The 18369-nt window shown below is 39.9% G+C and overlaps 8 protein-coding genes and 1 non-coding gene across 17 annotated transcripts; 5 read left to right on the forward strand and 4 right to left on the reverse strand.

Moving 5' to 3' along the window:
* Positions 1-185: 185 nt before the first annotated feature.
* On the reverse strand, positions 186-1628 carry hale (hale-bopp). The gene is made up of 2 exons (NM_140908.2): positions 1315-1628; positions 186-1255 (listed from the first exon to the last, which is right to left on the reverse strand). Exons 1-2 carry the CDS (start codon positions 1533-1535, stop codon positions 256-258), a joined length of 1221 nt encoding a protein of 406 aa, NP_649165.1. The 5' UTR covers positions 1536-1628; the 3' UTR covers positions 186-255.
* Positions 1629-1852: 224 nt separating this feature from the next.
* Positions 1853-3832, forward strand: schuy (schumacher-levy). The gene is made up of 2 exons (NM_140909.2): positions 1853-2479; positions 2543-3832. The coding sequence occupies exons 1-2, from the start codon at positions 1924-1926 to the stop codon at positions 3790-3792; spliced, it is 1806 nt and encodes a 601-aa protein (NP_649166.1). The 5' UTR covers positions 1853-1923; the 3' UTR covers positions 3793-3832.
* On the reverse strand, positions 3787-4751 carry Csas (CMP-sialic acid synthase). The gene is made up of 4 exons (NM_168828.3): positions 4665-4751; positions 4422-4612; positions 4161-4365; positions 3787-4105 (listed from the first exon to the last, which is right to left on the reverse strand). Exons 1-4 carry the CDS (start codon positions 4736-4738, stop codon positions 3829-3831), a joined length of 747 nt encoding a protein of 248 aa, NP_730474.2. The 5' UTR covers positions 4739-4751; the 3' UTR covers positions 3787-3828.
* Positions 4752-5310: 559 nt separating this feature from the next.
* fln (flightin) lies at positions 5311-6980 on the reverse strand. 2 transcript variants are annotated; one of them, NM_079450.4, is made up of 4 exons: positions 6909-6980; positions 6131-6394; positions 5909-6064; positions 5311-5846 (listed from the first exon to the last, which is right to left on the reverse strand). In NM_079450.4, exons 2-4 carry the CDS (start codon positions 6388-6390, stop codon positions 5714-5716), a joined length of 549 nt encoding a protein of 182 aa, NP_524174.1. In that variant the 5' UTR covers positions 6391-6394; positions 6909-6980; the 3' UTR covers positions 5311-5713. The 2 variants fall into 2 exon arrangements, with proteins under 2 accessions (NP_524174.1, NP_001262084.1); NM_001275155.1 differs by lacking the exon at positions 6909-6980 and adding an exon at positions 6612-6883.
* Positions 5466-6499, forward strand: asRNA:CR45161 (antisense RNA:CR45161). Of its 2 annotated transcripts, NR_125012.1 has the most exons (2): positions 5466-5613; positions 6055-6499. The 2 variants fall into 2 exon arrangements; NR_125011.1 differs by having other exon boundaries at positions 5466-6499.
* A 666-nt stretch (positions 6981-7646) lies between the features above and the next one.
* On the forward strand, positions 7647-12029 carry CG7646 (uncharacterized protein). Of its 3 annotated transcripts, NM_001300195.1 has the most exons (6): positions 7647-7802; positions 9025-9082; positions 9928-10495; positions 10568-10711; positions 11134-11262; positions 11389-12029. In NM_001300195.1, exons 3-6 carry the CDS (start codon positions 10385-10387, stop codon positions 11563-11565), a joined length of 561 nt encoding a protein of 186 aa, NP_001287124.1. In that variant the 5' UTR covers positions 7647-7802; positions 9025-9082; positions 9928-10384; the 3' UTR covers positions 11566-12029. The 3 variants fall into 3 exon arrangements, with proteins under 3 accessions (NP_001287124.1, NP_788542.1, NP_649167.1); NM_176364.2 differs by lacking the exons at positions 9928-10495; positions 10568-10711 and having other exon boundaries at positions 11389-11672; NM_140910.4 differs by lacking the exons at positions 7647-7802; positions 9025-9082 and having other exon boundaries at positions 10083-10495; positions 11389-11672.
* Nca (Neurocalcin) lies at positions 7647-13328 on the forward strand. The gene is made up of 6 exons (NM_176365.3): positions 7647-7802; positions 9025-9082; positions 12441-12540; positions 12610-12728; positions 12791-12979; positions 13052-13328. The coding sequence occupies exons 3-6, from the start codon at positions 12471-12473 to the stop codon at positions 13244-13246; spliced, it is 573 nt and encodes a 190-aa protein (NP_788543.1). The 5' UTR covers positions 7647-7802; positions 9025-9082; positions 12441-12470; the 3' UTR covers positions 13247-13328.
* Positions 13329-13473: 145 nt separating this feature from the next.
* Positions 13474-16446, reverse strand: Gabat (gamma-aminobutyric acid transaminase). Of its 4 annotated transcripts, NM_168829.3 has the most exons (7): positions 16399-16446; positions 16203-16233; positions 15881-15994; positions 15696-15820; positions 15332-15503; positions 15048-15210; positions 13864-14943 (listed from the first exon to the last, which is right to left on the reverse strand). In NM_168829.3, the coding sequence occupies exons 3-7, from the start codon at positions 15915-15917 to the stop codon at positions 13980-13982; spliced, it is 1461 nt and encodes a 486-aa protein (NP_730476.1). In that variant the 5' UTR covers positions 15918-15994; positions 16203-16233; positions 16399-16446; the 3' UTR covers positions 13864-13979. The 4 variants fall into 4 exon arrangements, with proteins under 4 accessions (NP_001163479.1, NP_730476.1, NP_649168.2 ...); NM_001170008.1 differs by lacking the exons at positions 16203-16233; positions 16399-16446 and adding an exon at positions 16348-16386 and having other exon boundaries at positions 13474-14943; positions 15881-16162; NM_140911.4 differs by lacking the exons at positions 16203-16233; positions 16399-16446 and having other exon boundaries at positions 15881-16122.
* On the forward strand, positions 16404-18206 carry Tom20 (Translocase of outer membrane 20). 2 transcript variants are annotated; one of them, NM_001275156.1, is made up of 4 exons: positions 16404-16432; positions 16751-17056; positions 17121-17196; positions 17610-18206. In NM_001275156.1, the coding sequence occupies exons 2-4, from the start codon at positions 16927-16929 to the stop codon at positions 17917-17919; spliced, it is 516 nt and encodes a 171-aa protein (NP_001262085.1). In that variant the 5' UTR covers positions 16404-16432; positions 16751-16926; the 3' UTR covers positions 17920-18206. The 2 variants fall into 2 exon arrangements, with proteins under 2 accessions (NP_001262085.1, NP_649169.3); NM_140912.4 differs by lacking the exon at positions 16404-16432 and having other exon boundaries at positions 16848-17056; positions 17610-18067.
* The last annotated feature ends 163 nt before the right edge of the window (positions 18207-18369 follow it).

Genomic DNA, 18369 nt, shown 5'->3' on the forward strand with positions numbered 1-18369 from the left:
GTCCTAGCTGCTGTAGAAATTGTGAAAGAATTCATTTTTTATGTATCATAAAATATTTATAAATAGGGTTTAAATATTACAAACTAATAAACGAAAAAAAAACCTTAAAAGTGACTCTCTCTTCATATTGCAAGAATAAATATTCTTATTATTGAATTCAATTAAGAAATAGTGGCAAGCTGCTTGCTTAAAAGTCTTGGAATTTTATTACACTTTCTTCTTTTACAGTGTAGGAGTGGCTCTTAGTCCCCTTCCCTAGCGACCATCTCTTGGAGGAGCTCGCACCAAGCCGGGATGCCAGAAGCAGTTGGAGCAGTTGCAGCGCGGACAATGCCAGCAGTTTCCGCACTTCATGCACACATTTCCGGTCGCATGTTGGGTGGGCGAGGAGCAGGGGGATGGACCTGGTACGGATCCGCCACTGTCCCAGAGATCCTTGTTCCGGAGACACGAACGACTGCGCTTCGGGCTGGCCGAACGAGCTCTTGGCAGCCCGGCGGCGGAGGCAGATGTGGCTGTTGGGGATGATGACGAGGATGGTGGTTGTGGTGGTGCAGCTGGAGGAGCACAAGGAGCTGCCGGCGGGCAATGAGGCTCTCTCTTCGCCGAACTGGAATCTGGCTGATCTAGAAACCTAACCGTGGGCGCATACAGCTGGAAAGCCAGAGGCTGGGGGATCTGCAGGTCACAACAGGACCTCTCCCGTTCCTTGCGCAATTCGGCCAGCAGGCGATTGAAGGACAGGTCGTACTGCACCAATTGCTGCAACGGCAGCTGCGAGTCCTGTGCGGGATTCGTCAGCAGCTGCTGATGCGTCAAGTGCTGCGGTTGGGCCAGCGGCACCAGGTTCCACGATGGCGGAACTGGAATCAGGCTGCACAAGTAAACGGGCTGATTTAAGCCACCATGGGAACTGGGTGGTGCCAGGCAAAAGATCTGCGGCATCGCTGGGGCTCCTTGAGCCAACGATGATTCCTGTCGATAGCATCTTGATGGATTTGGCTGCGAATCATATCCAGCGCATGGTCCACCGGCTGAACAACACTGGCCATGAAAGCTGCAAGGAGAGGCCTGGATGGGATTGGGCATCGGAGTTGGATATGGATTGGCACTAGGACTGGCACTTGGACCGGCTGTACCTGGCTGGCCAAATCTGTCCAAGCCACCATTGAACTGGGTACAGCTCGAGCAGATCATGTGATTTTTGTATTCATCCAAATTGAAAGAATTCGGCAGTGGCACATTGCAGTCAATGCTGGAGAGGAAGGGAGTAGAAATCGAATCACTTTTCATGGAAATTCATGTATAAATTACCTCAGACCCTCTGGACACTCGGTGACCAGGCACATGCCCAGTCGCGGTGGTTCCACCTCGGACTTGGAGGGCACATCGTTGGTCGACAGTGGAGCGTAGGACATGGTGAACTGATGCTGTGAATTTCCCTGCGACTGCAGGCCGCCACCGTTTCCATTGGCGATCAGCTTGCCCGACGAGGTTGCATTGCATCCGTGCTCACAGCTCTCCGTGCAGAACATCTTCAACTCTTCACCACCCGGAGAGGCCAACTCACGGATATGACAATTTTGTGTACATGTTAAAGCACAAAAGGTGTAGAAATGTTTGACATCATAAAGCTGAGACATACTGATTGATACCAGACTTGCTTCTCTAGTATATAATTTGAATTATTTTAAGAAATAAATACTGTTTCAAGTTTTTAAATAATTTTATCTTATTAATATTAATATGGTTCTAAAATCTTAAACACCAAGAACGTTTTGGTCACTACTTACACAGTAAGGGAAATCCAGTTTCGATGAGCATTTCAAAGTTGACAGTACATTTGTCGCCTGATATACTTTTTGATATGCGTTAGGAAACATCAACTCACAACACCCGGAAAACACATCAAAATTCAGGAAAATGGAGGCCCCAGGCGAGAATGAATCATCAGGGCAATTGGCCAAATCAAATGACGAAACGGTGGCCAAATGCTGTTTCATGATTACCGTGGGCACTGATGGTCTCATCGAAATTAGCTCACTTAATCAGGAATGCAAGAATCCCCAAAGCGGAGCAGACAGTAGTAACTCCCCACTGACGAATGGCACTAAGGAAACCAAGAAAGAGTGCATAGCTGTGCTCAAAGGGAATTCAAATGACATCGATGATGACTCAACTGAAAAGCTGGAGAAGAGCAAGAATGACAAGTCCATAGAGGAGATCAAGAAAACCGAAACTTTGCCGCCTTTCGTTAAGATCTGCAACAAGGATCTGGCGAATAGACCTTCGTTCGTGGTTCTCGAGGATGCTTTGGCTAGGAATCGGATTCAACAGGACATAGAACAGTCGAAGGAAGACCAAACCGGCAAGTGTCAGACGCAGCAGACCTCGCGTTCCTACGCCATTTCTAATGCAGGATCCCAGACGGACAAAGCCTTTCCGCAGTATCCAACCACCAGCAATAGCAACCAGAAAGGTTATATTATTCATTTTAGATTGCTTCTATATTTATGTTCCTTCCTCCCTCTTTATTCCCCAGGTAACACTGTACAAGCCGCTCGGAAGTTATCCCTTCAAACTGCAGCCCAGGTCCGACAAAAACTTTTAAAATTAAATCGGGAGCAACAGCAACAACAGCGACAACCGTCGCTGAATGAGCAGCATCAACAGCAAATGTCCTTGCTGCAACATCAGAACATGCAGCAGAATGTGCTGCAGCAGCAGCAGCAACATATGCAGCAGCATTTGACGCTGCAGCAACACCCGAACGTGCGAGTTCAACCGACCAACAACTCGCCATATGTGACCATCAGTTTTATGCACATGAATCAGCCGGGGACGGCAACATCGGGTTGTCCTGTCATGTATCCTGGCCAGCAGTTCCTGTGCGCCACGCCGAGCAGCATGTCCAGCTGCTCCTGCTGCACGTGCAGCAATTGCTGTCCGTCGAGGACGAGTCAAGTCTGCCCAATGCAGATGGGCAATCAGTATCAATGTCCAGCCAACGGAAGCAACTGCTGCATGTTGAAGCCGGAGAGTTTTGCAAACGGCTGCTACAACGGTGGTACATCCTGCTGTCCTTTGTCGAGCATGGAATCACATCCTTCTATGGGATTAGGTGGTCAGATCAGCCAGCACATGATGCACCCAGTTCTCGGAACCTCCACTTGTGCGCTGCAGCAGCAGCCGAATATTCCGATTTCTGGAGGATTTTATCCCTGTTGCTCGTGCCAATCCTTGTGCAACCAGTGTTCCCAGTGCAGGACGCACCCCCATCCTTGTTGCCACTGCCTGGGACCCTTCAACAACCAACAGGTGTTCCAATCACAGCAGCAGCAGCAACAAGCCCAAAGTGTCTGCTGCCCCTTGAAACCAAGCCAGCGACGCAGCAGCTTCTACCCATCCAAGGAAAAGTCACTAAAGTCCAGCGAAAGATCCCACAATCAGGATGGTATAAAGCCCATATTTAACAAGAAGGCCCAGGTTCAGGAGAAACCCCAGGATGTCAAGGATGCCAAGGCCACCCAAGACGATCAAGCCGGCAGCAAGAAGTCGCCATTACCCCGATCCATGGGTGGTGCATCATTTGCGAGGACCAATCCATCCAGCCCAACCTCCCTGTGTGTCGCTCGGTTTGGCAGGACTTGCTTGGTCCTGAGACCCACCAGCAACGCCCTCATTCCACGCCTCCTGACCAAGCGAATCAGTCGCTACACTTCCGTGATAGCCTGGCCAACAAAAAGTGTGAAGCCTAAACTACAAAATCAAACCAACATTCAAGATCAATGAACTTTACACTTTCTTTGATGAATAGCATATCTATTTCTATAACTCGGTTTTTGTTTCACTACTTAAGATGTATTTGGCTAGAGTCAGATCGTGGCTAGAGTCAATTTCCAGACTATCCTTGGCATCGATTTCCACAACGGAGCACCTATTGTTTTGCAGTAGCCCACTGTCCACCAGTTTCCTCCTCGAGAAGTAAAACATTCCTGTCTCTACAATATCACCCTGCCAATCTTGGCGTCTTGGCCTGGCACTCAAATCGAATTCCGCTGGCATCAATTCACCATCGACCACCTTCCATCGCAGATAATGTGATCTGAAATAGATCATAGATTTTTAAACATCTACATTTTTCTTAGAGCATAGTGTACCTCTTAGCGGCAAAAACACAGTCATGGGACTCAAACTTTCGAACAGCCTCTTGAATATACTTGGTTTTCAGGAATACAGATGTGCATTGGAATAGAGCAAAGTCATGAATACTTCTATGAACATCTAGGAACTCCGAAATGGCATGAAGTGAAGGAGTGTCGTCTCTGGCGAATTTCTCAGGCCGATGATGTATTATGGCACCATCTAAAGTGCTCAAGAGTTTAAAAGATATATTCACTATAATAATATTTAATGCTCACACTTTTGTGCCTCAATGGCAATTCGTTTGTCATCTGTGGAAACCCAAATATGTCGAAAGCAAGTCGAATTTTTGATGGTCATAATTGTGCGGGCCAAAAGCGATGAGCCACCAATTTCAGCCAGGTTTTTCAGCTTGATGCCTTTGCTGCCTCCCCTGGCCAAAATTAATGCATGAATATCGTTGCTCAGACTGAAATAAAATCCAATAAATAAAAGTACTCATAAATCTGCACTACACTAACCAATTTTCCGTGCACCCGGTTTCGAAAAGAAAAACTAGTAAAATAAGAAAAGTGGCCGGTTTCAGTTTTATCATTGCGCTGTGCTTCTGGTTGAGGTCGAAATTTAAATAAAAAGAAAAATCGTGGCGCCCATATAAGATATATGTATTAGGGTGAGCCAGTAAGTATAACATAAGTACACAAAATATTGAAAAAACAGAATATATTTAAAGTATTTTTCATGATCGTGATCCTTTTCTATTTTGAGTTCTTTTGTGATTTAATAATATAATTTAATTTAGTTTGCGATTAGTTCACTCTAAAATGTACTTGTACTAATTCAAACGCACACAATAGCCTAATTTACCCTATTGTGTGTTATTAGAGGGGTTGCACTTGTGATTTATGCAAATAGACACTTTATGGGGACTTTGGACTACTCTGATTTTCCTTACTCGTTCATGGAGGGCAGTACTCACCAGTCAGTCCACCAAAGTGGGTTTTAACGTTTCGTTCATCTTGTTTTAAATTATAATAAAAAATGGATTTCTCATGCGCTTGACTATGAAGTTAAAGTTTTTAAATGCCCATGGGGATTTCTTTAAGCACTAGTTTTTGAATACCTCATACCTGCCGTCATATTTGAATAGGAAAAACATCAATGTTTATTTAGTTTTATTTATTGCACAGTTTTTATTTTAAGCTTTACAATATAAATAGGTTTGTTTTATTTACTCACTTTGCTAAAAATGAAGTAAATAACCTTAAAAATACCATGTATTGAGAGGTAAGTTGTGTTAATATATATGAATAAGTACATATGGCAATATATTAACAGAAATTACGCATGTAAGAAAAAATATACAATATTCGTTTTCTTGAAAGGTCTCCACTCCATAAGGCAGATTCAGGATACAGAGTTTTGAGATGCGCAGATATGCAAACGCTTACTGACTGACTATACACATATGTACGTATGGATCTTTTGACAATGGGTGGTTACCCTTTATATAACTACGAGTGCTCATCCGTTCGTCCGACGGTTCTATTGGTACATTTAGGTGCGCTTACTAAAGGACACTGGCATACCTTTGGTTGATATATGCCTTGGTGTGGTAATTATAAGTTCTTATCGAGGCCGCCAGTGTTTGAATTAGTTGTTTGTCCCTCTTTGCCGGTGCATACGAATCAATGTCACTGCCACTGAGGTGGATAACAAATATTAACAACTACTATATTTACACAAACCGGATTAGCTACTCCACCTGATATTCCGTGTGCGCAGGACACGTTCCGCCCACGTCTGTGGTCTTGGTATTTCCCGGGCCACTCCAGTTTGTTTTTTGTCGATATAGTCAATTACATCATCGTAATAGTTGGTTCTGTAGTTGTACATGTATTTGTATTGCAGAAACTTCGGCCTGAAAAGTGCAGATTGCATAAGATACAGTACGGTACAGTGCTGTACAGTACAGTGGAGGACCAACCTGACCCAGTGGCGGTAGAGCTGCACCGGTTTCCTGTAACCATCGTCTTCTGGCGGAGGCGGCGGTGCTTTGATTTCTTCTACCTCTTCCGGAGCAGCCTCCTCGTTGGCCGGAGTGCCAGCCACGACGCTATCAGCCTTGTGATCGGATGCCACACTCGGTGCTTTTGAGGGTGGGGCCGGAGTGCCCGCCTGGGTGGATGCCGCCTTCTCCTCCTCGCCGCCGTCGTCGAAACCCCATGGATCTTCTTCGTCTGCCATATTACTGAAACGGAATCCTTTCAATATTATTATATATCTATCATAGACAGATTCACTTTCAATATTCGATCTCTAGGTAACGTAAGCCATCATCATATTATTATATCACAATAAGATACTTTAACAAATTCACTGTCTTCTTATTTTTTATAAACGTTGGCCTTTTAACGTTGCATAACATTGCAACACAACCTAAATTTCAATTTTGTTCTTAAAACAACCTTTTTCGCAGTTGATCGGAAATGTTTGGAATTCAGGACGCCCAAATAGCTGGCGTTCTTAGACCTTTCGAATTCAGGACGATTTAAATGGTTCAATGCATTATAATCTACATATAATGAGTTACATCATTCATCGATTGAATTGTATAGATTCATCTCTTAAACCACTCATATCACTGTTATCTTTCCAAAGGACTTTTTATCATAGACTTATTAATAGACGTTCAAGGGATTCACATTGATTTTCTAGCAGCTAAAACTAGGACATTGGGTCCACTGAAAAATTAGGGACCGTACCTTTACTATAGTGTTTATACTGATATAAAGGAAAAAAGACTAAATGATCGAACTGCTGCTCGAAACAAATGCACTTAGAAAACTTAATCTAAATATATCGAGAAGCAACATCTATATACAAAGGTTGGCATGCGTACTCACATACTAAATTTAATTGGCCGAAACGCTATTAACACCTATGTACTAAATAGTTTCACATTTCAGCATCAAAAGTTCCGGAACAATGAAAAAGTTAGTAAGCAGATTCAAATTTAAGTAGTCAAATAAATCTTTTAAGCTCAATTTGATCGATTTCAACAATTTGCTCATTTATACGGACTTAATTTTAAATAGTTACAACACTTGTTAACTTTTTCCAGAATAAGCCTAAAGATTATGAATCCTAGTTGATAAATGTTCACATAAGAAATCCGCACCGTAATTGTTAAATTTGTTATTTTAAAATTTTTTTGGTTTCATCATGAATCCAATAAGAATTTTAATTATTTAAAAAGGAACCGTTACTCTATCACGGGAACGACGAAAGTGGAACACTTCATAAATTTATTTATATAGGTTATATCTACGATCTAACTAATACTCTAACCGTATTGGTATTCTTGCTTAAATACATGCTTATAATTTTCTTAAAAGCCCCGAAATTAATTTAAAAACAATTTTGTTTAAACGGCGTGAAAACAATCGCCCTAACTTATCGATACATCAAAAGCGAAAACCAGCAGCACACATCGATAAGGCGCTCGTATATATATCGCCTCGATTTAAGCCACCCCTAAATTTGTTGTATTGATTGTGTTTTGGTCGAATAAGTTTATTGCATTTGCGAAAAGTGATTTTGTTTAGCCTAGCGGGTAGCAGAAATGTGCCTAAAATCAATGTGTCATTTTCGTTCAGGTAATAACCGCACCCACCTCCCGCCGAGGCGGCGAAAATCCCGTGTGAATCGAGCTACATACACACTTTAGCCCATTTTGCGTGCATATACACTGCATGTGCGTACATATGTACATACGCACCTGCGTACATATGTACATATGTAAATATCAAAAATAACAATTTAGGGCGAATTTGTGTGGAGAATAAAAATCAAGCAAGCAAATCGTTTTCCTAGGACATTGTACGTTGGGGCCAAGTGGACCATGTGACAAAGCCATGCCCACTCGCACACACGCAAGCACATATGGACACAAACAACAAACTACTTTATTTAAATCGAGCGGTTCGAGCAGTGCGAGCCGGTTATATTAATGCATTTTAATTCGCATTCGAATTCTCGCTCCAAAAAAAAAAAAAAAAACAGTGCCAATTTATGTAAGCGAGAACCCGAGGTCCACTGGGAGTTAAACGTGTGTAGCAAGTTGTGTAGCAAGCCATCGCCAAAGAAACCCCCGCTCGAAACGCATACACTTGGTTTGGTATACGATGTGGAATATTGGTGTCCAAGTGCCAGCCTTTCCCTGCTGACCACCCTCCCCCACCCCCTGCTGGAGCCCACTGGAGCCCCTTACCCGATTTGGTGTGAATATTATGTGCAAAATAAAAAGGCCGTAACACCGAACGAACGCTGGGGAGGAAGGGCAGGAAAAAAAACTGTAGGCGCGGGCCGTGCTTTCCCCACGTGACACGCAGGCGTATGCGTGTGCCAAAAATTCCATTTATTCGGCGTATATTCATCGCGAAAGGCGATTTCAAACTGCATTGACACTCGCACTCGCGTTTCTGGCCCAAAGTATACCAGCCATCTAGTGAAACAAGCGCTGATTGTGACCCACAATCCCAAAATAGCCTTGTTCCCAACATCTTACTCCAAAATACGTGTTCAAAATGGGGTTTTGGGTTTCTCCAGGAACCGAACTAATTGCCTCCAGATTGACCATGACCTTAGCCATTTTCAAAACTCAACTACCTTCCGTTTGGCACGAATTTGGCTCATGGCAGAGCTTTAATTTCAATTTTTTCGTTGCTGCTATTTTGAAATTTTAAATTGAGGGAGTTTCTTTATATTCTTTCGAAAAAAAAGATTCAGCAATATCGAAGAGAATCGCATATTCCATTATAATATTTTCTTACAATCCGATGGCGATTTTGTAGTAACAAGCTCTTTTTATATTTTCAGCATATTAGCCTCAGTAGGTAAATAATGCTTTGACTTGGTCGACGGAAATCAAACTGATGTAAGTAAAGGAATCACATAAAATGTACAATTAAATAAATACCAATAATATTTGTGCCTAGCTTAATTATAGCCTTAAATGCATGACTAACCCAATACTTAAGCAGCCAATTAAACAAATATGACTTGTAATAAATATCTTCCAAATGTGTGTGTAAACCTTTAAAGTAATCAATCATACTAATTGATCATGTTTAATACCGATTCGGATTTTATAAAACGAAGAATATAATATACCCTTGCAGATGATTTTATTTTTATTTGGTAAAAGCAACTAACTCCACTTATTGATGGAGCACATATTTTCCTACTCCTCTTGGTGCAAAATATAAAAGAATATTTAAACAAACGGAACCAAGTCTATTTTAATTTATCGTCTATATCGCTCTCCAAATCGAAGTAATTGTTTCGTCACTGTGCGAAACTAAAACATTGTTCATCGTTTGCACTTTCCATTGATCTTTGCTATCTCCAGAATGGCATTTCGCTTTTTCTGATGGGATCGCAGTTTGTGTGGACGGTTCGTTTTGGCGGTGAGGTAACCGCTCTTCGTGGGAATTGACTGATACAGCCTTTTAATTTGCAGCTCTGCATCGCTTTTTGTACATTTTCTAAACAATAATACTCCATAACACTTAGGGGTGACTTAAAAATGTTAAATTTTGCCTGAAATCTTTTAGAGTTCTTGTATACTTAACTCAAAATAATGAGCGAACAGCTAGCAATAAGCTATTTTGCAATAAACTGAAACTGGCTTTTACATTGAGAAATAACCTTTGGGAGAACTTATGTGACGCTCATTTTAATGTTCATTATGTTTCTTACCCAAATTATTTTACCCTTTAGCATATAGCATTTTCAAATATAAATAACGTGAGTGTAGGTGAACGTGGCAACCCTGTTCCCCTTTCAAAAAAGTCCTACCGTGTACAGAAAATATGGTTAACCAATAATCGTCATGTATAGAGACAATTTCCGCGCATGCGCCTCAACCATTTGATTAGTCCTTCGGTACACATCAGGTTTGAAATATACAAGTTAATAGTCAAGTACATTTTTGCTTATTATTATCAAGAAAAATTTATAAATGAGTCGCTCGTTCAATTTCAATTTCAATTTGTTCGTGCCACAATTCATACATATCGTTAACGTAATGCTATACAAGCACATTTATTGATTTGGAGTTTTTCTGTCCAGAAAATAAACATTAAGTCAAATGTACTGGCCAGGCAAAGCAATTTAAACAAAGAAAAACACTAAATAGAAACAAATTAGCTCCTAAAAAGTTAAAAACAGTGAAAACATGGGGTGCTTAAGTAGTAAAGACCGTTTAACCAAAGAGGACATGGAGTTCTTAAAAACGCATACGAGATATGACGAAGCCACAATTAAAGAGTGGTATAAGGGATTTAAGGTGAGTACAAATATTACCACACCAACGCAAAAGTCTCAAATTATGTCCGTTCGTCCTCCCTTTTCTATATAGCAAGATTGCCCCAACGGCCGATTGACGCCAGCTAAGTTTGTCGATATGTATAAAATGTTCTTTCCATCCGGAAATGCGGAAGAGTTTTGTGACCATGTTTTTCGTACATTCGATATGGACAAAAATGGATATATTGACTTTAAGGTAATTCTCTCTAATTACACCTTTTCTCTCGATACTATATTCGGTTGACTTTGGACACGTTAGAATAATGTTATTATTCCAATCATATCGTAGGTCCTTCAATTAAGACTGTTGATTCTAGAGACTTTCAAATCTTCTAAAAGCAAAATAATAAAAAAAAAAAAAAAAAAAAAACATTTGTACATATATTTGCACATATTGGGATGATCGCATGTATATCGTCGATGTGATGAGAATGCAGATTGTGTTATTATTGTATAGCTATGCCAAATTGTGGGCCCCCTCGCGCATGGTACTTTAAATAATAAATAAACTAAAATAATTGATGCATCCAAATGTGTTGTGACGACAATTCCCCCTATAGGCATCTTTCCTGATTTGCATACTTGAATTTTACAACAAGCACCTTATTGCTTTTGCAGGAATTTTTACTCGCAATAGATGTAACTTCAAGCGGAACACCGGAGGAAAAGCTAAAGTGGGCCTTTCGAATGTACGATGTCGATGGCAATGGTGTTATAGACATACAAGAAATGACCAAAATTGTTCAGGTAGGAACTGAGAAGTGTGGCCGACTAGTCACTAGTCACTAGGGTTTTCAACGAATGATTCATTTATGTAGTAATGCAATTATATGGGCTGGAAAGGATTTTATTAACGTATTTTGGTCTTCTCAGGCAATTTATGACATGCTAGGAGCGTGCTCATCTAATCGTCCAGCTGATTCAGCAGAAGAAAGAGCAAAAAATATTTTTGCAAAAATGGACGAAAATAACGATGGTCAATTAACCCAAGATGAGTTCTTGAAAGGATGCTTGCAAGATGAGGAGTTGTCAAAAATGTTGGCACCATAAACAATTATATCCTACAATATGTGTGTATTTGATGAAATCAGTAATGAAATGTATAAATACTTAATTTATATTTCTTATACTAAAATTAAACTACTATAAAACTATGCAATCATTAAACTATTTTCAGTGTGTCACTCAAATTAATACATTAAAATTTTTCACCAGATCTAAAAACATGAATCGTTTAATGATTTTAATTTTCGTATTTGCATTGTTCACTCATTTTATAGCGGTGTTTTTAGCTTGGTCTCGACGGACTAAAAAATATATTCAACGTGTTTTAAAAACTATCTGCAACCGATGATTGGACGCTATTGGAAACGGCAACGAAATTTGAAAATTTACTATATAAATTTTCTATATTTTACTGGGAAATTGGGTATAATATTGTGTCTTATATACTCTTATATTTTTCAAAATCAATTTTAGACTACTTAGCCATGTTTTCATACTAGAAGCCTGTTAAATTCTATTCTATTCTATTCTTTGGGGACTTAGCTTTAGTTTCCTTATTTACAAAAAGTAGAAAAGTAAAGTTTTTTTTAGATAATACTAAAATTTTTTAACTGGGAATATATCTTCACTGGAAATGCTTTATTGTATGGTTGCGTGCTTCTTACCATTTGGCGAACATGTCCCAGTATTGATTACATATATGGAATATTTCGTAGCAAAGGATTTATATTTTGTTATAAATGCCAAAAGGTTTACACTGCAAGATGGTCTTACAACAATATCCATTGGCTATTTGCTTAATTTGGCTGTACATTAAGAATCTGTCTGCAAGGGTATTTAAGCTTCGGTACCCGATGAACACTTTTCCCTAATCGTCCAATATTTAGATGTTAATTTGATATATTATATTGCCATTCAAGATAACTGTATAATGAAATTGTTCTGCAACAATGGGAAAGCAAAATAGTAAACTAAAACCAGAAGTTTTGGAGGATCTCAAGCAAAACACAGAGTTCACAGGTAAGTGAATATTTAACACTTAGTTGTTGTTAACTAAACTAAACTTTATTATAATTTATATTTATCTAGACGCTGAGATTCAAGAATGGTATAAAGGCTTTCTTAAGGACTGCCCTAGTGGGCATTTATCAGTAGAAGAGTTTAAAAAGATTTATGGGAACTTTTTCCCATATGGTGACGCTAGCAAGGTAAGAGCTCTGACTTTACTCAGGTATTTGAATTTACACATTAAATGCAATTATATTTTCAGTTTGCAGAGCATGTCTTCCGGACATTCGACGCCAACGGCGATGGCACTATAGACTTTAGAGAGTTCTTGTGTGCACTAAGTGTCACATCGCGGGGCAAACTCGAGCAGAAACTCAAATGGGCATTCTCAATGTACGATCTTGATGGGAACGGATACATATCGCGGCAGGAAATGCTAGAAATTGTTACAGTACGTTTCTGCTTCCCTCAGATCAAATCAAAAATATAAGTCTAATCAATTACCACATTTTTCTTTGCTTAGGCAATATATAAAATGGTCGGCTCGGTGATGAAAATGCCAGAGGACGAGAGTACTCCTGAGAAACGAACCGACAAGATTTTTCGTCAAATGGATCGAAACAAGGATGGGAAATTAAGCTTGGAAGAGTTCATAGAAGGAGCCAAAAGTGATCCATCAATAGTACGATTATTACAGTGTGATCCACAGTCTCATTAACTTAATTACTATTGAAAAGCAAGCAATAATCATTTAAACGTGTATAGAGTAATTGCGAATTAAATTGTTTTGTTTCAGTATGGCCATTATGTATATTTCTTTCTAATAATAAACAATTCTTATAATATTTAATTATAATATTAAACAATATCTATTATGACCGTTCCAAAACACCCATGTTGAGGTTTTAAAATTTTCATAATAAAATGATCATAAACAAAGCGTTTCTGTCACACAATTTATTGAAAACCATATGGAGTAAGTATTATATATATAAGTATTATGGTCTTCCATGTGAGACCATTAAACATATTTTGTATTTAATTATACAAAGCTAACTAGCAGAGTAGAGGAATCATGGAGCATACGTTCCAATAAAGAGGAGAAAAAGCACTCAACAATAAAATTTTATTGCAGCATTATAACCAGTTCTATATATCTAATACTCTGCATTTCGATAAGATTAGCCTATCTTTTTTTCTCTAAGGAAGCTAATATATTTTTTGTTGGTTATATCATAAATTTATTATGAGTGCTCTATCATATGTGAAAAAATAAGCTAAACGCTTGATGGTGTCCCAACCTTGAACAGAAATCGATAAACATACGCCATGGCTAACAGAGGGATAAAATTAATTTACTTTATTATTCATTTCGATAACATATGGTTTATATTGCACGCATTGCAATTTTCAGAGCACAATCATTAAATCTTTTTCGTATCTTTTTCTTCTTAAATACCTTGAAGAACCTTGCGGAAGCGATCGAGGACGATGTTGGCATGGTATTCCTTAAATATCAAAGCTGGGCGGAATCTAATGGAAATTTCCCCACAGCCACCGGTCTGAATGCCGTGCAACTTGAGTGCGCCGATAATTTGATCTCGCACCTTGGTGTTGGTGCAGTTGACTGCCAAGAAGGTTCCACGACCGCGGGTGGAGTTCAAGATATGCGGGAATTCCTTCTCCAGGCTCAGCAAACCGTTCTTCAGAACCTTGCCGGCCACGTCGACATTGGCCAGGAGCTTCTCCTCCTGGATGACCTTCACGACTTCCTCGAGCAGGAGGACCTTGCCCGGATCGCCCATCCAGGTGTTGAAGATCCTGTACGGCTCATTCGGAATGAAGTCGTCGTTGTGGAAGTAGCCACCCAACTGCAGCTTCTTGCTGAAGGTCACCACATCGGGAGGACTCTCCAACTCGAAGTGCTCGTGGGCCCAGAATTTTCCAGTGCTACCTCCACCGGTTTGGACCTCATCGATCAGAAGGGCGATGCCATTCTTCTTGCAAATAGCCTGGAGGCTCCGAAAGAACTCGGGCGATGCCTCGTTGTCGCCTCCTTCGCTCTGAATCGGTTCAACGACGATTCCGGCAACCGGATTCTTGCTGGCGTACTGCTGAATGAGATCCTGCACTTCGCTAAGGCACTTTTCGTCCTCCTTCTTGTTGTGCGCCACGTTTTCGTCCAGGGGATATCGATACTCGGGAAACGAGGCAATGGGCCAGTCGAAAGATGGAACGTCCAACTTATGGATGTACTTCGAATGTGTGGTGGACAGGGCTCCCAATGTTCGCCCATGGAAGGCTCCCTTGAATGAGAGAATACTGAGTTTCGGGGCTCCTGGGGGAATGTTAATCATGCAGGAGTTCTTCTCCTGCTCGGTAAGAGGTGCATTACCACGAAGTTTGTTCTGGTACCTGAAAACGAAATATTTGCAGCACGTTACAGCATTCCAACAGGGTTTAACTTTAATACTTAAAAAGGCTGAAGAATGACTAAAACTAAAGACTTTAGTACTCACCATATGAAGATGCTCTTGTAGGCATTTTCATTCGAGCATGAACCACACATCATGGTTGTGATTTTATTGAGTCCTTTCGGAGCTATGTTCAAGAGAACTGAGTGCAGTTTTTCCGGCCATTCCTTGCCAGGGAAGACACCAAGTGCAGGTCGGTTAATCAATGCTGGAAATAGTCAAGGATATAGTCACATTATTCAACATGGGAGTTATGTGGCTAAGATAAAACAATATCTTAGGGTTCTTCAACTACATATATGTATGTAGTATATGATATAACTTCTTACTTTTCAGGTTTTGCTCATTGTTAAAGACCTTGTAGAGCCTCGGATGGTTGTAACCCAATGGAACTGAGGAAATCTGGGTGTAGACATCTAGTAGAATGTTGCCATCCACGTCGTAGATGTAGTTTCCAATGGACTTCTCGTAGTCAGCGAAGAATTGGATCGTTCCGGTGGCCTATAAAAATGCAATTCGTTTTGATTAATAATGAATAGTTGAAAAGTAAGACACTAGGGGGCTATCTCTAAGTGGGCATATGGCATATGGTCTGATTTGAGAACGAAAAGTGCAATAAATATACATATTAATGTGCTTGTGGCGAAAGTACAATATAACCCTCACAACCCAGATAAGGCCGAAGAAACTCACCTGAACAGAATCCAGTTGCTTCTTAAGCTCAATCGATTTGGGGCCAGGTATCGATTTGGTTTTCACTACAGGCTCCTTGGGCTCAACGTTGGTGGAGTACCTCTTGGTACTCAGCCTATATAGACCTACAAGGATACCCAATCAGTTCCAGATTCGCTGGAGCTTAAGGATTTTCATTAGCTTACTCTGCTTGGTCAACGTATTTAGCCACAAGCTCCGCATGGTTACCGTCGATTTGAGTGCTCCGGGGTTAAGTGAAGGAATTGCTCAATAGGAGGGCTCGTTGCTGGCCACTAATACTTAGTTAATAAAGAAAACGTATATATTTACAGAATACAAACATAGAGGCTTTTATGTATGCGGGCATATACACCTATCCATATTCTTAAGCACAACCACATTCTCCCAGTTCGGATTTTATCAATTTAACTTTTGGAATCATCATGGTTCTGCGTCAATTACATATTCTGCAGTGAAAGTAAACGAAAGTTGAAAAAAAAACCAAACCATATTTTGCTCTGCGGGGCTCCATGGTCTCCTATTGAAATGAAGATTATATATCATAGTATTAGCATTTTCTATATATTTTCTTTTTCCACATTAAGCATATCTTATTTTTCAAAACAAAATTATAACAAATATTTTAACGAACAATAGGCCTTGACCAAATTCTCAACATGCATTATGCCATAATAAAATCTACTCTGGAGTTATCAACAAAATATCTTCAAAAAGTGGTAAATTTAAAATTAAAAAAAAAAACTGAATTAAGTCGTCAGCTGTTTCACACAACGGAAGATATGCATATATGCGAACAATTTTTTATTTAAGTAATTACAAAATAAAAGTAAAAAAAATAAAAAAAGAAAATTAAAAACATTAGTTTTGGAGGATAGGGATTTTAAGCGAATAATGCAAGTTAAATAAATATAATACAAGAAGTGAGCTTACGATTATTTCTTAGCGTATTATAACTTGATCCCACAGTATTTCTGAATAAACTAAAAAAAAATACATTTAAATCTCTTACTTAAAATTAAATAAATATCCCTTAGCAAAATTTAAAAAAGAAAACAGTGTTCCAGTCCGCCGTTTCAAATTAGTGCGAAACAAGTGAAAAACATGAAACAACAGTAGTTGTAGGCGATATCGATTTTTGTTTTATGTAAATCGATGGCACATGCGGAATGTAAAATAAGACCAAGTTAATACAGAGGATTTCCGTAGTAATATGATTGAAATGAACAAAACTGCAATCGGCATTGCAGCGGGAGTAGCTGGAACTCTGTTTATTGGATACTGCATCTACTTCGACAAGAAGCGCCGCAGCGATCCCGAGTACAAGAAGAAAGTCCGTGAGCGTAAGAATCCCCATTGCGCCCCAACTGAATTATGAAAGAAACTCATCATTTCATCACTTCCTAGGTCGCCGTCGCAACAAGAAAACCGGCACTGCCAAGTCTGGAGTTCCCAATCTGAACGACCATGAAGCCATCGAAAGGTAGGACACTCCCATGGGAGTCGCATTATATAATGTGGCACGTGTAGTGGTGCCTGGCGATTCAATACACCTCCATTCAAACAAACAAGCCCACATATGTTTCTCCAGCCAAATCGATGTACATATTTTATGTGGAGTCCCATTACACTTGCGTGTTCATCGTGTTGCTGCTTATTGCCTCAGGCATCTAAAGACTCCACTGCCTTGGATTAACAAGCACATTTCAGTGTTTGGATTCTCAGCAGGCTTCCTGCCAAGAAATTCATAATTTGAATATACAAATAGTTATTATTGTTGCAACTGTGCACAATTTATATTATTTATATGCACCTAATTTGCCTGGCATTAATTTAATTCGTAATAGTGTGCATCGAATCAGCTGTTCCAAACTAATTAAACCATGATATTTGCAGATATTTCCTTCAAGAAATCCAGCTGGGCGAGACCCTGATCGCCCGCGGAGATTTCGAGAGTGGCGTGGAGCACTTGGCGAATGCCATCGTCGTGTGTGGCCAGCCGGCTCGTCTGCTGCAGGTGCTGCAATCCTCCCTTCCAGCTCAAGTATTCGCGATGCTGATCGTCAAGATGCAGGAGTTCGGCAATCGAGCGGCCGAGGGCAACGACGGGCCAATCGTTTTGGGGCAGAGCTCGGAGCAACAACTGGACGGAGCCAAAATTATAGAGTGTTCATCTGGAAACGCAAGTATCGACGACCTCGAATAGTACTTGGAGATGGCTACAGAAATTGAGATATAAATTTCAACAGTAGAAATTAAGGGCTTCACATATAAACATTATATTTTTTTTATATATTGATTTCTCTGGATGTTCCCAATACATACAAATAAATATGCGTAAACTGTTAACACTTAACAATTGAGCTTTGTTTTGTGCGTGGTATTTACGTTAGGCGAATATCAAAGATCAACTCTGCAGACCTAAATGTTTTGCAATATGTATGTATAACAGGGTATGTGTTAAAGTGTGTGAAAGTTTATCAACAATAAAAGATTATTAACATGTTGAATATCTTGGGAATAAATACATATATCTCCTAACCGGTTTGATAATAAAGGTATTCCAAAGTTTCTTTGGTATTTAAATATAAGTGATTATTTATAGGAAAAGCGTACTACTGCCATCTAGGCAGCTTAATCAAATGAGAAATGGTTC

This window comes from Drosophila melanogaster, chromosome 3L (genome assembly GCF_000001215.4).
Source record: "Drosophila melanogaster chromosome 3L".
NCBI classification, from domain to species: domain Eukaryota; kingdom Metazoa; phylum Arthropoda; class Insecta; order Diptera; family Drosophilidae; genus Drosophila; species Drosophila melanogaster.

Bases quoted from the DNA above. Each gene is read 5' to 3' on its own strand.
- fln (NM_079450.4), bottom strand. From the start codon at position 6,390: ATGGCAGACGAAGAAGATCCATGGGGTTTCGACGACGGCGGCGAGGAG. The intron at 6,065-6,130 runs GTTGGTCCTCCA...TGCACTTTTCAG, and splicing joins CTCTACCGCCACTGGGTCAG to GCCGAAGTTTCTGCAATACA. The intron at 5,847-5,908 runs GTGGAGTAGCTA...TATCCACCTCAG, and splicing joins CTGCGCACACGGAATATCAG to TGGCAGTGACATTGATTCGT.
- Nca (NM_176365.3), top strand. From the start codon at position 12,471: ATGGGAAAGCAAAATAGTAAACTAAAACCAGAAGTTTTGGAGGATCTC. The intron at 12,541-12,609 runs GTAAGTGAATAT...ATATTTATCTAG, and splicing joins GCAAAACACAGAGTTCACAG to ACGCTGAGATTCAAGAATGG. The intron at 12,980-13,051 runs GTACGTTTCTGC...TTCTTTGCTTAG, and splicing joins AAATGCTAGAAATTGTTACA to GCAATATATAAAATGGTCGG.
- CG7646 (NM_001300195.1), top strand. From the start codon at position 10,385: ATGGGGTGCTTAAGTAGTAAAGACCGTTTAACCAAAGAGGACATGGAG. The intron at 10,712-11,133 runs GTAATTCTCTCT...TTGCTTTTGCAG, and splicing joins ATGGATATATTGACTTTAAG to GAATTTTTACTCGCAATAGA. The intron at 11,263-11,388 runs GTAGGAACTGAG...TGGTCTTCTCAG, and splicing joins AAATGACCAAAATTGTTCAG to GCAATTTATGACATGCTAGG.
- Csas (NM_168828.3), bottom strand. From the start codon at position 4,738: ATGATAAAACTGAAACCGGCCACTTTTCTTATTTTACTAGTTTTTCTT. The intron at 4,613-4,664 runs GTTAGTGTAGTG...ATTTTATTTCAG, and splicing joins ACCGGGTGCACGGAAAATTG to TCTGAGCAACGATATTCATG. The intron at 4,106-4,160 runs GTACACTATGCT...GATCTATTTCAG, and splicing joins TGTGTTTTTGCCGCTAAGAG to ATCACATTATCTGCGATGGA.
- schuy (NM_140909.2), top strand. From the start codon at position 1,924: ATGGAGGCCCCAGGCGAGAATGAATCATCAGGGCAATTGGCCAAATCA. The intron at 2,480-2,542 runs GTTATATTATTC...TTTATTCCCCAG, and splicing joins CAGCAATAGCAACCAGAAAG to GTAACACTGTACAAGCCGCT.
- Tom20 (NM_001275156.1), top strand. From the start codon at position 16,927: ATGATTGAAATGAACAAAACTGCAATCGGCATTGCAGCGGGAGTAGCT. The intron at 17,057-17,120 runs GTAAGAATCCCC...ATCACTTCCTAG, and splicing joins CAAGAAGAAAGTCCGTGAGC to GTCGCCGTCGCAACAAGAAA. The intron at 17,197-17,609 runs GTAGGACACTCC...TGATATTTGCAG, and splicing joins GACCATGAAGCCATCGAAAG to ATATTTCCTTCAAGAAATCC.
- Gabat (NM_001170008.1), bottom strand. From the start codon at position 15,917: ATGCGGAGCTTGTGGCTAAATACGTTGACCAAGCAGA. The intron at 15,211-15,331 runs GTAAGAAGTTAT...GACTATTTCCAG, and splicing joins CAATGAGCAAAACCTGAAAA to CATTGATTAACCGACCTGCA. The intron at 14,944-15,047 runs GTGAGTACTAAA...TTTCGTTTTCAG, and splicing joins TACAAGAGCATCTTCATATG to GTACCAGAACAAACTTCGTG.
- hale (NM_140908.2), bottom strand. From the start codon at position 1,535: ATGTTCTGCACGGAGAGCTGTGAGCACGGATGCAATGCAACCTCGTCG. The intron at 1,256-1,314 runs GTAATTTATACA...CTTCCTCTCCAG, and splicing joins GAGTGTCCAGAGGGTCTGAG to CATTGACTGCAATGTGCCAC.